Source organism: Sminthopsis crassicaudata, chromosome 2 (assembly GCF_048593235.1).
Source record: "Sminthopsis crassicaudata isolate SCR6 chromosome 2, ASM4859323v1, whole genome shotgun sequence".
Lineage (NCBI taxonomy): Eukaryota > Metazoa > Chordata > Mammalia > Dasyuromorphia > Dasyuridae > Sminthopsis > Sminthopsis crassicaudata.
The window spans coordinates 272,719,363-272,736,349 of record NC_133618.1 but is presented as its reverse complement, the minus strand read 5'-3'; the positions used below and the strand labels follow the sequence as shown (position 1 = coordinate 272,736,349).

At 37.4% G+C, this 16,987-nt stretch overlaps 2 protein-coding genes across 7 annotated transcripts in view; one reads left to right on the top strand and one right to left on the bottom strand.

The window, feature by feature from the left end:
* Positions 1-3,854, top strand: part of ZNF106 (zinc finger protein 106) — a 73,797-nt gene extending 69,943 nt beyond the window's left edge. For all 3 annotated transcript variants that reach the window (XM_074289380.1, XM_074289379.1, XM_074289378.1), the window contains 3 exons: positions 517-588; positions 2,472-2,618; positions 2,997-3,854. In XM_074289380.1, coding sequence (XP_074145481.1) covers positions 517-588; positions 2,472-2,618; positions 2,997-3,053 — 276 coding nt within the window. In that variant the 3' untranslated portion in view covers positions 3,054-3,854. The remainder of the gene's footprint in view (positions 1-516; positions 589-2,471; positions 2,619-2,996) is intronic.
* Positions 3,855-8,645: 4,791 nt separating this feature from the next.
* Positions 8,646-16,987, bottom strand: part of CAPN3 (calpain 3) — an 89,012-nt gene continuing 80,670 nt past the window's right edge. For all 4 annotated transcript variants that reach the window (XM_074289382.1, XM_074289383.1, XM_074289384.1 and 1 more), the window contains 7 exons: positions 11,518-11,575; positions 11,314-11,378; positions 10,790-10,858; positions 9,721-9,799; positions 9,437-9,553; positions 9,133-9,191; positions 8,646-8,800 (listed from right to left, as the gene is read on the bottom strand). In XM_074289382.1, coding sequence (XP_074145483.1) covers positions 8,774-8,800; positions 9,133-9,191; positions 9,437-9,553; positions 9,721-9,799; positions 10,790-10,858; positions 11,314-11,378; positions 11,518-11,575 — 474 coding nt within the window. In that variant the 3' untranslated portion in view covers positions 8,646-8,773. The remainder of the gene's footprint in view (positions 8,801-9,132; positions 9,192-9,436; positions 9,554-9,720; positions 9,800-10,789; positions 10,859-11,313; positions 11,379-11,517; positions 11,576-16,987) is intronic.

Below are 16,987 nucleotides of genomic sequence, written 5' to 3'. Positions count from 1 at the left end.
TGTTAACAGTCTGAGCTTCAATTTCACAAGAAGCTCAGTCCTTTTGTTGTGTATTCTCAGAGAAGTCACAAGTCTGGGTTTCAATTTTCATTTATGCAATGAAGCCAGTGGGCTTAGATCTATAATGTTCCTTCTGACAACTTCCTCCTAAGATTATGTCTAGTTTGTCTTTGATGTATTGTGTTTATATGTAGTTATTTGCATTTTGTTTTCTCCTGTAGACATGGTTTCTCACTTTAGCTCTTTAAGTGCAGGGATGGTTTTTGTCTTTCTTTGTATCTCGAGGCATGTAGTAGTTGCTTAATAAATATTCCCTAACTTAGTGCTGGCAATCCAATTCTAGAATTGTTTTGCTTTTTTAGTTATTACAGTATGTCTGTGTTCTGCACATGCATGTATCCACAAACATAGTCACTACCCACCTTCTATGATTACAACTAATTTCTGAATCTTATTTTGAAAGATTTTTTTTTTTTTTTTTTTTCAGTTGGGCTTAAAGTGCTCTTTCTTTTTCAGATTTATACTGGCTGTTATGATGGTAGCATCCAAGCTGTAAAACTAAATCTGATGCAGAATTTTCGCTGTTGGGTAAGAAATGCCTTTTAACTGGAGGGTTTGAAGGAGAGTTTGGATAACGAGGGTCAAGATTTTTATAAAAGGGAGTCCTGCATATGTGTAGGTTGGAGTAAGTAGCCTCTAAAGTTCTTGTTGACAATTAGATACTGGAATTCTCTGTGCAAATTTTTTTGTTGCTATTAACATGTTTGTATTTCATACTACTTATTCTCAGATTAATTGATATTAATATAGAACTTAATGATTCCTATCAATGTTTATTTGAATAAGTGATAGATCATATTAGAGGATTTTATTAACATGTATTATAGATATTATCTTCTAAGTGCTTACAGTCTCATAGGAGTGATAAACAGTAAAACAGATGTACATAATTAGATAGTTTATACATATATGTGTGTGTGTGTATATATATATATATATATATATATATTTATACTTTATTCTGAAAGTATAAAGTATGCTGGAGATAAAAGAAATACATAGTGCTCAGAGAATTCTCTTGTAAGACATGATAATTAGAAAATAGGTCTGTGGAAGTTTTGGGGGGGGGGCAGCTAGGTAGTGAAGTGGATAGAGCATCAGCCCTAAAGTCAGGAAGACCTGAGTTCAAATCTGATCTCAGACACTTAACACTTCCCAGCTGTGTGACCCTGGGCAAGTCACTTAACCCCAGCCTCAAAGGGGGCGGCAGGGAAGAATTTTTTTGAAGGGAGAGATAGATAATATTGCTCTGCAGATGAAAACAGAATTCAAGAATATAACTTAAAGCTGTTCCTACTGATTGTGCTTAAGATGTCTGTGCCAGCTTATTTGTCAGTTGTAACTGTAATCATTTCCTTTGAAATATTCTTATTTGCTTAAAAAGAATAATTTGTGGGCTCGAATTATTCTCTATTCTAATCTCTGAGCTTCTTTCCCATAATCCCAAACCTTAAACCTTCAGGATTCTGTTGTTGTATTTGCAATTTGTCTGAGTCACAACCCAATTGTGATCTGCTGTTGACCAAACCTTCCTGTGTGACTTACTTTATTTTATTTTTTGTTTCATAGCATTTTAAAAAATAATAGCTTTTTTCCCTTTTTTTTTCTTTTTCTTTTCTTTTCTTTTCTTTTCTTTTCTTTTTTTTTTTTTGCTGAGGAAATTGGGGTTAAGTGACTTGCTCAGGGTCATACAGCTAGGCAGTGTTAAGTGTCTGAGACCAAATTTGAACTAAGGTCTTCCTGACTTTAGGGCTAGTGCTCTATCCACTGCGCCATCTAGCTGCCCCTAGCTTTTTATTTTCAAAATACATGAAAAGATAGTTTTAAGCATTTACCTTTGTGTTACAGATTTTTCTCTCCTCCCCAACTCCCCTCCCCTAGACAACAGGTAATCAAATATAGATTAAACATGTGTAATTTTTCTAAATATATTTCTAAATGTCATGCTCCTCAAGAAAAATCTAATCAAAAAGGAAAACAAAATGAGAGAGAAAAAAACAAGCAAGCAAATACCAACAACAAAAATGGTGAAAATACTGTTTTGTAACCCACAGTCCCCATAGTCCTCTCCCTGGATACAGATGGCTCTCTCCATCACAAGTGTGTTGGAACTGCCCTGAATCACCTCATTGTTGAAAAGAGCCAAGTCCTTTAGAGTTTGGTCATGTGACTTGTATTACTTATGACTTGATGTAATGTGGATATATTTGGACTTTATCATCCTCTGCAGAGGCAAGTAAAATGCAGTTCAGCAGGTTTCAGAGATCTCAAGTTTCCTAGATAGGAATTAACAGAGAGAGATGGGGAAATTATTTTACTTTCAGGTGTGCATGGGATTCTAGTGAGGTGGGTTTTCTACCTTTTCCCCTTGTATTACCTTTAAATTTTTCCTCTCTTTTTTTTGCTTCCAGTGGCATGGTTGCTCATTGATATTTGGGGTTGTGGATCACCTCAAACAACATTTGCTAACTGACCACACCAACCCAAATTTTCAGACTTTGAAATGTCGTTGGAAGAATTGTGATGCATTCTTTACTGCTAGAAAAGGATCCAAGCAGGTATGTGTGGTTGGAAGTCAGGAGATCTAACTTCTTATCCCATTTTTGCCATTGCTAGATATCTGTGTAGATAACTGTGTTTTTTCATATGTGGGGGGAGAGTGTTGTGTACTAGGTGATCAAACTTTTAAAATTCAGCATTTGAATTTAGAGACTTTTTACCCTGCTCTTATCTTAGGTTAGGAATGCTTTTATTTTTTTCTTGTAATGCTACTATTATTATTACTATAAAATGAGAATTACAGAAATTCATAATGATTTTTCAGTGTGTGGTACCTGGGTAGTGGAGATGTGTGGGGTGGAGTGTCTGCCTTTTAGATTGATATATATCTTTTGCTAACTCTTGACTGATGGGCTTCTCTATCTCTTTTTCCTCAGGATGCAGCAGGACATATTGAGCGACATGCTGAAGAAGATAGCAAAATTGATTCATGAAGTTTTTGCCTCCCATGTTGGGAAGTTACTTAGGCCTATTATTGCCCATATTGACCCTCTATGTGTACCATTCCTTCCAGCCTTCTCTTCTTCCCTTTCCCTGCTCCTCACCTCCCCCCCCCAAAAAAAAAAAAAAAAAAAAAAAAAAGGCAGGAAGGGGAATATGATTATTCTGCCAGGCTAAAGATGCCATGAGTATGTACCTCTCTGGGAATATGGGTTAATCCTTTGAGGTCAAACTGGAAGCTTGTTATTTAATGAGATGTAACACATTTAAGAACATGCCCCTGGGGATGGTACAGTGCAGATACACAATGCCCTTCTGTAAGGGCAGGACGATCTGTGTCTATTAATGTACTCCAGGTGTTTAATAGATGCAGAATCTTTATCAGTCACATGCTTGGCAGATACCAAACTAGAATATCTAATTGTTAGGTGCAGATTCTGCATTTCCAAGATTGAGTTTTAATTTCCTTTCTGCAAGTTACTGCCAGGTATTTTCAGGTTAAATTGGAAGTAAATCATTTGCTTTTTAATGTAATGTTCTATTTAAGTGTCAATATTCCTTTGAAATTGGATGAAGTTTGTGATAAATGGTAAAGGACACAGTGCTTTAGGAATAGCTGTTCTGCAAATGACTGCAGTTCAGGTGACCAGGGGTATAGCAGCTAAGCTCTGTTCATGTAGCAGAAATCTACTGATTCATACTCAAAACACTTCTTAGTATGACTCTATTTATATGAGTAACATTGATCTTTGTTATTGAACTGCAATATATACTACAAATATAATTTAGTTAAAGAGACATGACGGAGGTGAAGCCTGCATTTTGTTTTCTGATTCTTAAAAGTTTTGGGGGTCTAAAACTTTAAGGCATGATCCAGAGTGGATCCAAACCTCAAATCAAGTTAGTTTGACCTGGCCTTAGAACACAGTAATTTTTCATCAAAAGGACTTATAAATGATGCTCCTAGCTCTTCTGTCAAGATCCAGCCACGCTTTATGAAACTTTGTGGAGTTAAGGAGAATACCTTAACTTAACACAGAGAAAAACCAAGGTAAATATCTTCTTATTTCTAGAATTTAATATCTTTTCCTTTCTGCCCCACCAAACAAATGAGAAGATGGGCTTCCATCTGAAGAGGAGCATTCTCCTCATTCTTTTTTGAGAGTAAACATAAGAAAAAAAATCTTGTTAGGTATTTAACTGAGGCCAATTTGGGGGAAGGGAGGAGAAGGAACATGTTCATTCTAGACCATTTTTCCCTAGCACAGAAATGTTGCCTAGAGATTAATAGAAAGGAAGGAAAAAAATCAATTTAGCTTTACGATGTTGAATGTCTTATGAGTCGGAGAAATGCAAGTTTTCCCTCAATATTTCTGCTCACAGATCCTCCCTTCATCCCTAGGGCATATTAAGGATTCGGGACTTATAAATGTCTTTATCCTTTCCTATCTCTAGGAGTAAGAAACCCATTTTACTAACTGAATTGTTATGTTCAGGAGGAAGAAAAGATGGTGAAGTCGATATATATCATTTTTGAGTGACATTTTTTTCTCATCTCACATCTCTGCTTCCTTTAAAGGTTAAGAGTTGTGACTGGAGAATTCAGGCAGCCTCTGAGTATAATGGGAATATATCTCTCAGGGGAAGTCATTTGGGGCTGCTCTGGCAGGGCTGGGTGTGTTCCTTCTTAAGCCATCTGTGGGTTGAGCATTTAGAACCAAAGCCACAAAAAAGAGCAGTGCCAGACTTGCCCATGTGGTAATCCATTAATCAGTAGCCCTTAAATACTGTTTCCATTGGTTAGCTATTTTTGAAATGGAAGTGAAAGTGACTTGGGAAGAGTCTGAAAGATCAAATCTTGGCAGACCTTGAAGTAATTACTTTCAATAGCCCTACTACCACCTGGCAGTGGTATATGGGATGTTCTTTGGGAAGTTTAAAGATATGGACAGGAAATAATTGAGTCTTAGGAGATGAAGAAGCTGAAGGGGAAAAAAGATATGCATTGTCGGCCTTCCTGTCTGTATAGGGGTGTGTGTATATGCTTGTGTACCTTTGATAGTTTGCTGTTCAAATTTCTTTGGAAGAATGCTGAAAACATTTCTTGTGTAAGAACATGTGGAATTCTTATTCATAGGCTAATAGACAATGCACTTTTTAGAAATGAAAATCTTAGGGATATGAGTTCTAGCTTGGAACTGAGGGAGTAAACAGTTATAGGCTTTTTTTTTTTTTTTTTTTTTTTTTTTTTTTTTTTTTTTTGAAAAGTAATATGAGGCACATGCAGACCCTTAGGGCATTTTTATTTGCTTGTTTGTTTATATTTTGTTTGTTTTCATCTTCAAGAATGTCAAAGCCCACCCTAGCCTTTGGTCTTATCTGACAGAAATATTGAGCATGGATTAATGGTTGTATGTTGCCAGTGGTATGGAGAATCTAATCAGTGGTAGGACAGTTGGAAGATAAAACAGACACCTTGTAAGTTGAGGTTCCATTACAGAAGTCCCTCTGTTCCTACTTCTGATTAGCAATGACTAATTTGGAGGCCAGAATTCTAGGAAACTGCAATGTGGGGGTGTATGTGTGGGTGTGGCTTAAAATGATGTTTGTGTTTTCGCAGCCCCATTCAGAGTTTTGGGCTAGAATTTAGGCAGGCTTGAAAGAATGCACTTAAGCCAAGCAAATCACAGTAAGGGAAACCTGAATAAGGTCAGTAGCACATCCCTGCCTTTGTGTAAAGAGAAGATTCTTCTGTAGGGACAGCTTTGTTTCCCTCCTAGGCCTGAACCAGGCTGTTGCATTTGCTTTAGACGATCCATAACTCGTGTGCAGAGAACTTGCTGTGTTATTGTAATCCTAATGAGTGACCATAAACATCTTCCATAACTGGACAGTGATGTGTTTTGAAGTCAGTTTTGCTTTAGGGAGACAGTGTAACCAATTCAGGAAAGGGAATTATTGATAGAAGTCCAGGGTAGAGAGGGGTGGGCCTATCACATGAGACAGAGGCAGGGAATGCAAGCTCTTGGCTTGCTTAAACAGTTTGGCTTAAAGTCTAACCTTTTAACTGCACTCTAGTTAAGTCGATGAAGCTTTTAGGAAGGCACCATCCACAGATAGCTGACTCTGCCAAAGAATAGTCTTATTTGTGCTACTGATTCATCCCCTACTCTCACTTCTATTCCTCAGGGTCTGAAGAGAAGCAAGTTACTTCCCTTGCTTCCTCCTCCTGTCCCAGAGGCTTAGGACAGTGAGGATTTATTTGTACAACTGCCCTTGTGGGTTGTGGCGAGGAACCCACCTCCAGCTTGCCTTCTCTTGACCAGTGATGCTGGTTTAGTAAATAGTAAGTAGAAACTATCCTTGGAGTAGTGGTAGGGTCTAGATTGAGTTTCATGTACAGTTGTGTCTTCAGATTCCCTTATCAAAAATAGAAGTACAATTTTATTAAATTCCCCAGTCTATAAGGTCTTTGTATTATTTGACTTTTCATCTAATCATCAAACTTATAAAACATTCTCAAATGTAAAAGATATCCCAAAAGTCTTAGCTAAGGCTTTTAAACTACACTAAGACCTTTGGGATACTCTATAGATTACACCATGTCCTACTTAACAATGATGTTGGAAAAAAGTTTTTTTTTTTTTTTTCTCTCCCCCTTCTTTTTAGTTATATACACACCAGAGCTATTTCACTGTTTTTGGTTTTAGAGCAGTCTTTAACATGGCATGTGAATTTAGAAGAATGAAAATGGGTGAGACTGTTCTGAAGTATTTAGTAAGCAAATATTCTGGCCCCCTTTCATTTTATGGTACAAAGCTGTGAACTCCATGAAACTTTGTAAAGGAAGAAGTAAAGCAAATATTGAGAGGAAAATAAAACTTAAATGCTTTTAATAATTGACTCTGTCATCTTACTTGTCGCCTGTTTGTAGGCTACTTAGACACTTTTTTAAAGTCTCATAGAATCAGAAGGGAGCTTTGTTGTTGTTCAGTCCTTTCAGAATAAGGCTCAAAGGTCATCTAATTCAACTTCAATGTAAATTTAAAAATTTGATCTACAATATCCCTTAACAAGTGGTCATTCATCCTCCACTTAAGCACTTCTGGGAAAGACAACTCCTTAAGATAGTCCATTCTGTTTTTAGATAGCTCTGTGCAGATTTTTACTTGTTGAGATCCTCATGCCCATAATTTCCATTTCTTGGTATCCTACTTCTTCCTTTAAAGAGAGAGTGGAGAGGTGAGGACACACAAGTCATCAAGATGCAGCCATACAAACTTAGTTGGGGGTGAACACGAATTTTAAATCTCTTTAGGATATGAATTAGACTAAAGATCCTCTGAAGTACCTTCTGAAGCTTAGAATTCTGAGCCTTTGTACATTGGCTTCACTTTTAGAATCTCAAATCAATCAATTTTTTGACAGTTCCTGGCCAAGTACTCTATTAGCAAACCACAGTGACATAACCAACAAAAGTGACAGCTTCAATGAAAGTTTAAACATTAGGATCTTAATGCAACTTGTCAGTGTTTTCTTCAGGTGCATTTGTATGAGACCTCAAAAAGTTGGTGAACAACATAAAAACCTTTTGCCTCTGGTGTATGGACTAGACACTTCAACTAGTTTCTTTCACATACACTTCTGTCCCTGGGCAAGTATCTGCTTCATCTTGGCTTTTTAAATAGTCACTTTTCTAAAGGCACTGATTTAAAAAATTTGGTCTTTTCAATTTTTATTTTAAAACAAAATTTTCTTGGGCCCACTAGTTTTCTATTTGAGGCTAGGGAATTCTGTCCCCTGGGATTGCTTTGTCTATTAAACATATATAGAAACCCAGTCTTGTGCTTGTTTGCTGAGAATATCAAATGAGTGAATGAGTACACCCTAGATAAACAGACACATGTCTTTTATTCAGTTTTGAAAGTTTTATTGGGACCACAACCAATCATCTGTGACAACCCAAACAAGAAATTGCCCTGGTCTGCCTTTCCTCTGTATGACTCTAAAACAAATAAAATCTTTATTAAGCAAAACCAAGGCAGAACCAAGGACTGGGATAGAGGGAAGGATTCCAGGTTGTACTCCATGCTTAATGTCCACCAGCATGTGAATAAAGGTCTTTTTCTTTAATGTAACCAGCAAAGGACAGAAGTATTTACCTATTGTTCCCCCAATCTGGTTTTAAAGTGGTTATAGTTTTCCTAGCAATAATTGTATTATGTTCCACCCTTGAAGTCAGTTCTGATCTGAAGATTTGGTGACTAAAGAGGGACCTTGATTGGAGACTCAAACCCTTGCATTAGCTCTAGAATCAAGTTAGCCTTTTAGTTGCCAGGATTGATCCTCTCCAGTTGAAATCTTGCCCCAGGATAAACTGGAACTCCATGAAGTTGTTATAGACTTGTTTATTGTAGTAGTCTGACATAATGTCACTGCTTTTATGGAGAAGAGAAGTTATACCTCTGCTTTATCGTAGAGGACTAGGGGTTGGTTGGGGAACAGCCTGGGGAAGGCATATGATAAGCTCAAGGTCTGAAACATACTGAGGCTAGTTGGAAATACAGAATGGCTGGGAAGAGAACCACCATTAGAATCCAAAAGACTGTTAAGAGATATTATTGCTTGTTTTTTTTACAAGTGACTAGCTGCAGTGGTTGACATCACAAATGGTTCATTCTGTTCAATTTAGTTGAGGTGAGAAAAGCTTGGTTCAGGCATACATTGTAAGCTGCAACCACTGAAAGAAGAGAAGCCAAGATGAGGTAAAAAATGGAAAAAGTGTGCAGTCTCTGATCCCTCCTTTCCGGCCTTCTCTCGTCCTTCTAGGGCTGTACAGGTGTCCAAACTATTGCCTCAGAGTTGATCTGACTGGCAGCTGAAGGCTTTTGTCCTCAAACTTCCCACCCCATCCCCAAAACATGAGATAAAAATCCCATCAGTCATTTGCTGTTAAGGCTTTCTTTACAGAACCTCACATGTCGTGTATGTGAAAGTGTGTGCAAGTCAAGGTGGGCCAAGCCAATCTCTTGTTATTCCCACTTGTATCTTGCAACAAAATAGGGGACTTACCTCTAGAACATTGAGTTTAATGATCCCATCTCCATCCTTGTCAAAGGCTTGAAAAGCTCCTGTGTAAGGGAATAGACCAGAAAAAGAGACTAAGTCATTCTCCCTCCCTGCCCTGGACATTATGAGAAGCTCTACCCTGAGGAGAGAGATGTGATGAACAACCCATCTTGCTTGCCAAAGAACTGGCTAAGGAAATTGCCCAACCCTACTCCTACCCTCTAATTAAAGAGGGAAAGCCATCTTCTGTCAGCTCAGCCTATAAAAAAAAGTTGCTGAAAGGCCCAGCCACTGCTTCCCTACTTACTGAACATGCCCTCCAGCCGTACAAAGCAGCAGATGAAGCTATCAAAGTTGATGTTCATATGCTTGTCTGCATAACGCATGGTGATAATATCGTAGAGCTGACTGTTGAGATGGAAGCCTGGTGACAAGTGTTGAGAAAGGCAGTAAAATTCATCTTTTTGTCTCCTCCCTCCACTGTTCCTTTTCATTTACTGTTTTTCCTCCTATTTACTCAGATGGTCCACTCTAGGTCCTACTTCCTCTCACACCCTCACACCCTTGCCCACCCACTCTGAGGCCAGATACCCGCATCATTCACAGCATTGCGCATCTCGTAGCTGTTGATGGTGCCAGAGTGGTCTGTATCATAGCGTTTGAAGATTTTCTGTCAATAGAAAATTTGAAAACAGAAAAGGTCATTTATTTTAAAAAACAGATATTTACTAATCTATTATATATAAAAGAGGTTGAAAGCAACTGTTTTGGAAGGAGGTCTGTTTTTGGAATCAAAGGACTTCAATTCCTGTTTCAGTTTGCCATTTAATTAATTGAGGAAACAGGGAACACAACCAGAACTTTTTTTTTTTTTTCCTATAAAATACGAATATTCACAGGGTTGTTGTAAGGAAAGGACTTGGTAACCTTCCATACACTATATAGCATCTATCTGTCTATATTGGAATATATATATGTGTGTGTATCTATAGGACATGGCTCGCTAATAAGTATACCAGCTCAGTTAATATTTATTTTGACCAACTTTGGTTCCAGAGCATTTATGATAAAACATCCTCTCCATCTCATAACAGAGAGGTGATGGACTGAGAGTACAGAATGAAACTTTTTTTTGATGTGGGAATTAAAAGAATTTGCTTTGATTAACCATGCTTATTTGTTAAGAGTGTTTAGAATTTTCTCCCCCAAACTCTCCTCCCAATGGTTGGTGCAGGAAGTGGGAGGGAGTGAAAACAGATTTGTGTTAAGTGAAAAATAAGAAAAAAAAAAAAGCATTTATTAAGCACCTATTATGTACTAGACATTGCACTAAGTGGGGATATAAAGTCAAAAGTCAAACAGTCCCTGTCCTCAAGAAGCTTATTGCTTTCCAACTGGGTAGAAGGAGCTATCAGGATTGAGTAGGAAAGCCATCTTGAAAGGTGTGAATTTAAAGAATAGGGAGGATCTCACTAGGCACAGAGTATTTGGCCTAAATTATATAGAGTGGCTCAACTTGATGAGATGGGAAAGTAGGTGACCAAGAGTAGTGTGTTCCATTTCCTCCCATGCCATCCCATTCCACAGCATTGCCTCATGCCATTTTATGCATACTACCCCCTTCAACCTCCTCCCCCCAATACCATTTTATCTTTCCCACCTGCCAGCTCTTGATCTTCTTCCAGAGGTGATGAAATTCCTGCAGGTTCAGCCGTCCAGAACCATCCGTCTGAAGCAAAGTGGTCAGGACCACATGACCAAGTCCCCCAGCCATCAAAGGAGGGCAGAGAAAGGAGGGAGGCCTATAGAGAAATTTCTGCATACAACATCCCTTCCAGTGACCTCTATTGTAAGGGGAATGAGCCAATCACTTTTCTTTGTTAATTGGTTCTCTTTCCTGCCCTCTGAGAAGTCTAAACTGCTGCTTCAGAGGCTACAAGGAAATTGTAGTGGGTATCTACTCTATGACAAAAACAGCCTCAAATGATGCTCATCTTCTTGATGAGGCTTAGTAACCTAGTAACCAGAAGCTCTCCCTGGATAACCACTGCAATAACTTTAACAGCTTCACTCGATCCAAATTCTGTTTAGGGTTTATGTTTAAGAGAGCATATGGCTTGTTTAGCTAGGTCCCACCCACCACTCCCTGAAGGAGAATGGGGTAGCAAACAGAAGAAAGGATACATCCATCAGGGCAATCATGCTTCGGCAGGATTCTAGGGTGAATCCATCTATCTTCAAGTCTTGATCTGGTGAGGGGGTTGACAAAAAGTGAGGATGATGTCTCTGATTCTGCTCTTTTAGAGAGCCTTTCCTTCCAACCTACTGGTTGTTCTAAATAGCCAGAGCTCCTCCCTTGCCTTGGGTGAAGATATTCAAGTCACTCACGTTTATTCACCACTGTGTTGAGAACATTCTTGAGTTCATCAGCACAAATTTCCATGTCCTAAGGAGAAAAGGGGAGAGTAAAGGTCCTCAAATAAGTGATGCCCTATTGGATCAGTTGCACAAATACTGAATAAGCACAGTTTTGTCTCATTGGTTAATTTGCCAAAAAGAAGAAAGTAAGATTGGTTTATGTAGTCCAGACACACATCTCTAGAGTAAAGGACTTCTCAGGCTTTTACTCCAACTCTTTTGGATTGAATACCCCAGTCTGAAGTGAACTCTCCTCTTCTAATCTTCTAAAACAACTAGTGTCTGAGCAATTTATTTGACAGTTAACAACAAATTCAACAAACATTTATTAAGCACTTGCAATATGAGAGATATAAAAATGACAATTCTTGGCCTTACTATAAGCTAATAGGGAATTTGGCATGCATGCAAAATATAGAGTATGTTGAGGTTAGTAATATAGAAGAAGACTGGAAAGGTAAGAAGGGTCTGGGTTGTAAAAAGTTTTAGATGATAAAGAAATTTGATCCTAAAACTAATAGGAAGTCACTGGAATTTATTGATTATGGAAATGATATAAAACCTGTGCTTTAGGAAAACCACTTTGGCAATTGTATGGAAGATGGATCAAAGTGGGGCAGGGAGACTAATTAGGAGGCTAATTCAATCCCATATGAGAGATGATGGTGGCCTGGATCAGGATGATACCAGTGCTATAACAAGGGGACAGAGCTATTCAAGAGACATAGAGAACAATAAAGTAAGATTTGGCATCTGGTTGGCTATATGGGGTGAGAGAGAGTGAATAGTTACAGATAATATGGAAATTATAACCTGAATGACAGAGAGTGATGGTGTTCTTAACAGAAATCAGAAAGTTCTGAAAAGATTTTCCCAAAAAAATCCTTTTGGGAAAATGATCACTGTTTTGGACACATTGAGGTTGGTTAAGATGTTCCTGGGATATCCAATAGAGTTGATGAAATGGGAGTAGAGCTCAGGAGGAAGACTAAGTTTGGCCCTGTATTTCTGGGAATCATCTGTATTAAAATGAGATTAAATCAATGGAGCTGATGAGATTACCAAGTTAAAGCATATTAAAAAGAAATGAAAAGAGACAAGGACAGAGCCTTGGAAATGCCCATTTTAGCAAAGAAGCCTAAAGAGTGGTCAGACATAAAAACATCAGGAGGAAACATCACAAAAACATAAAGACCCAGAGAGGAAAAAAGCAGCCAGAAAAAGGTCACTAACCATGTCAAATGCAGCAAAAGGGTCAAGAAGGCTGAGGATTGAGAAAAAAGTCCATCAGATTTGACTCTTAAAGCTTTAGTGGTTATTTTGGAGAGACTAGTTTCAGTTGAATGATAAGGTTAGAAGCCAGACTGCAGAGAATTTAGAAGAGAAGTGGAGGCACTAGTATAAAGAACTTAAAAAAGAGTTAAGCTAAGAAAAAGAAGAAATATTTTATGATAGTTAGTAGGCGTGGTAGAATCCAGTGAGTGTTAAAGATGGAGACAGCCTTCAAGGAATTAGAGTAGGAAATAAGGAAATCAAACTATCACTCTTTGCAGATGACATGATGGTATACTTAGAGAACCCCAAAGACACTGCTAAAAAGCTATTAGAAATAATTCAGAACTTCAGCAAAGTTGCAGGATACAAAATAAATCCACATAAATCCTCAGCATTTTTATACATTACCAACACAATCCAAGAGCAAGAGATACAAAGAGAAATTCCATTCAAAATAATTGTAGATAGTATAAAATATTTGGGAATATATCTACCAAAGGAAAGTCAGGAATTATATGAGCAAAATTACAAAACACTTGCCACAAAAATAAAGTCAGATTTAAATAATTGGAAAGACATTCAGTGCTCTTGGATAGGCCAAGCGAATATAATTAAGATGACAATACTCCCTAAACTTATCTATTTATTTAGTGCTATACCAATCAGACTCCCAAGAAACTATTTTAATGACCTAGAAAAAATAACAACAGAATTCATATGGAACAACAAAAGATCAAGAATTTCAAGGGAAGTAATGAAAAAAAAAAATAAATGAAGGTGGTCTAGCTGTACCTGATCTAGAATTATATTATAAAGCAGCAGTCACCAAAACCATTTGGCATTGGCTAAGAAATAGACTAGTTGATCAGTGGAATAGGTTAAGCTCACAGGGCAAGGTAGTGAATAAAAATAGGAATCTAGTGTTTGACAAACCCAAAGATCCCAACTTTTGGGATAAGAATTCATTATTTGACAAAAACTTCTGGGAAAACTGGAAATTAGTATGGCAGAAATTAGGCATGGACCCACACTTAACACCACATACTAAGATAAGATCAAAATCGGTCCAAGATTTAGGCATAAAGAATGAAATCATAAATAAATTAGAGGAACATGGGATAGTTTACCTCTCAGACTTGTGGAGGAGGAAGGAATTTGTGTCCAAAAGAGAACTAAAGACCATTATTGATCACAAAATAGAAGATTTTGATTACATCAAATTAAAAAGTTGTGGCACAAACAAAACTAATGCAAACAAGATTAGAAGGGAAGTAACAAACTGGGAAAACATTTTTACAGTTAAAGGTTCTGATAAAGGCCTCATCTCCAAAATATACAGATAATTGACTTTAATTTATAAGAAATGAAGCCATTCTCCAGCTGATAAATGGTCAAAGGATATGAACAATTTTCAGATGATGAAATTGAAACTATATCCACTCATATGAAAGAGTGTTCCAAATCACTATTGTTCAGAGAAATGCAAATTAAGACAACTCTGAGATACTACTACACACCTGTCAGATTGGCTAAGATGACAGGAACAAATAATGATGAATGTTGGAGGGGATGTGGGAAAACTGGGACACTGATGCATTGTTGGTGGAGTTGTGAAAGAATCCAACCATTCTGGAGAGCAATTTGGAACTATGCCCAAAAAGTTATCAAAATATGCATACCCTTTGACCCAGCAGTGCTACTACTGGGCTTATATCCCAAGGAAATTCTAAAGAAGAGAAAGGGACCTGTACATGCCAAAATGTTTGTGGCAGCCCTATTTGTAGTGGCTAGAAACTGGAAAATGAATGCATGCCCATCAATTGGAGAATGGTTGGGTAAATTAAGGTATATGAATGTTATGGAATATTATTTTCTGTAAGAAATGACCAGCAGGATGAATACAGAGAGGCTTGGAGAGACTTTCATCAACTGATGCTGAGTGAAACAAGCAGAACTAGGAGATCTTTATACACTTCAACAATGATACTGTATGAGGATGTATTCTGATGGAAGTGGAAATCTTCAACATAGAGAAGAGCTAATCCAATTCCAATTGATCAATGATGGATAGAATCAGCTACACCCAGAAAAGGAACACTGGGAAATGAGTGTAAACTGTCAGCTGTCAGCATTTTTTTTTTTGTTTTTGTTTTTCTTCCCAGATTATTTTTACCTTCCGAATACAATTCTTCCTTTGCAACAACAACAACAAAATTCGGTTCTGCACATATATATTGTACCTAGAATATACTATAAGATATTTAATATGTAAGGGAATGTCTGCCATCTAGGGGAGGGAGTGGAAGGAAGGAGGGGAAAAATTCAGAACAGAAGGGAGTACAAGGGACAATGTTGTAAAAAAAAAATTACCTATGCATATGTACTGTCAAAAAATGTTATAATTATAAAATTAATAATAAAAAAAAAAAAGAGTGGGGAAAAAAAAAAGATGGAGACAGCCATTTTTGTAGTCAGCTGGGAAGGAACCAGTAGCTTAGGAAAGCCAAAAAAAAGGAAAGTGAGGGGGGACTGGTAATGGAGACAATCTGCTATAGAGAAGCTGGTGGAGGTGGAAGTGAGGATATATGTAGAAGGGTTGGCTTGGGTATGGAGAAGGACCACTTCTTCAGATACTGGATTACATGATGAGATAGTAAGATATGAGATAAGAAAACTTTCAGTAAAAAGCCTTAATTTTTTTTTTTTTTTGGTGAATATGAGGCAAGGTCCTCAGATGAGGAAGTTTGTCATGAGAGTTTGAGGAGAGGGAGTTTCTGTAGTGAGAGAGAGAATTAATTGGAGGGAGAAAGGACTGTTTTATTGTAGTGAAGGCCTACTGAGATTAGAGAACATAATTTTTTAGTGATCTGGCTATTTGACCCAGGAAGAAATATACAGTATGATATATTTCTTGGATTTACTGTGTTTACTAGAGCTTCATTCTCATCCTAATGAGGAATAAGAGATCCAGGTATGAGTATGAACATGTTAATGTCTGTTCAGAATGAAAAACAAAACAAAATAAAACTCCATTGATGCCATTCTCTCAAGGATCAAATATAACTTTCTCTGCTTAGCTTTTCAAGACTTTTACAATATGACCCCAACCTACATTTCTAACTTTGCCATATATTTTTCCCCTTCCTACATTCTCTGGTCAAACTAACCTAGCTAATTTGTACATACATTATTGTACCTACTTTCCCTCATGAGTGTTAGAATGTATTCCCACCTACTTTTGTATCTTAGAATCCCTTGTTTCTTTCAGAACTCTGCCTAAGTGACTTGAAGCTTTTTCTGCTTTTCCCAACTCCTAGTACTAAGAAAAATCTTGTTTGTTCATTTTTCAGTTGTATTCAGCTCTTTATGACCCCTTGTTTTTTTGGCAAAGATACTAGATTTATTTGCCATTTTCTTCTCCAGCTCATTTTACAGATGAGAAAAATGAGGTGACAGAGTTAAGTAACTTGCCCAGATTCACACAGCTAATGTGATTCCAGATGAAACTCAGGAAGAGGTATCTTTCTAACTGCAGGCCTGGTTCTTTATCTATTGTATCACCTAGTAAAAAAAATGATCAGATATTTATTTTTTACATGTGTATGTACATCTTCCATCCCCTAATAGAGGGGGGCATGAGTTATTTAATTTTCATCTTTTAATCCTCAGTGCTTAATACAGTGCCTAGCACATGTTAAGCACTTAATACTTGATTGGTTGAATGAATGGAAGCCCCAAGATCACAGGTATCTGTAACAGTACTCAGCCCAAACCATAGATAGTTGCTTAATGTATTTTCATGTATGCACATTTTATATGTATGTATGTATGTTTATTTGTATATATTTATATTTACATCCTAGAACTAATAAAAAGCATATCATGTGTGTGTTTTTTACAAGGATGATGGTATGTCATTATATCATTAATCTAAGGCAGCATCCTGATGACAATGAGTAAGGTGGGAAAACTAAGATATTCTTTGTGAAGTAAAATTCTGCCTAACTTAGAGTAGGGAAGGAGAAGGAGTCATCATTATGCTGTGGGCAAGAAGATGAGTTCATATACCTTTAATCTGTCACTTAGGTTTGGTTAAGACTCCACTTGTTAGATCCCTGGGAAAGAGAGGAGGAGGAGGAGGAATAGTGGAATGAAAGCATCTGTA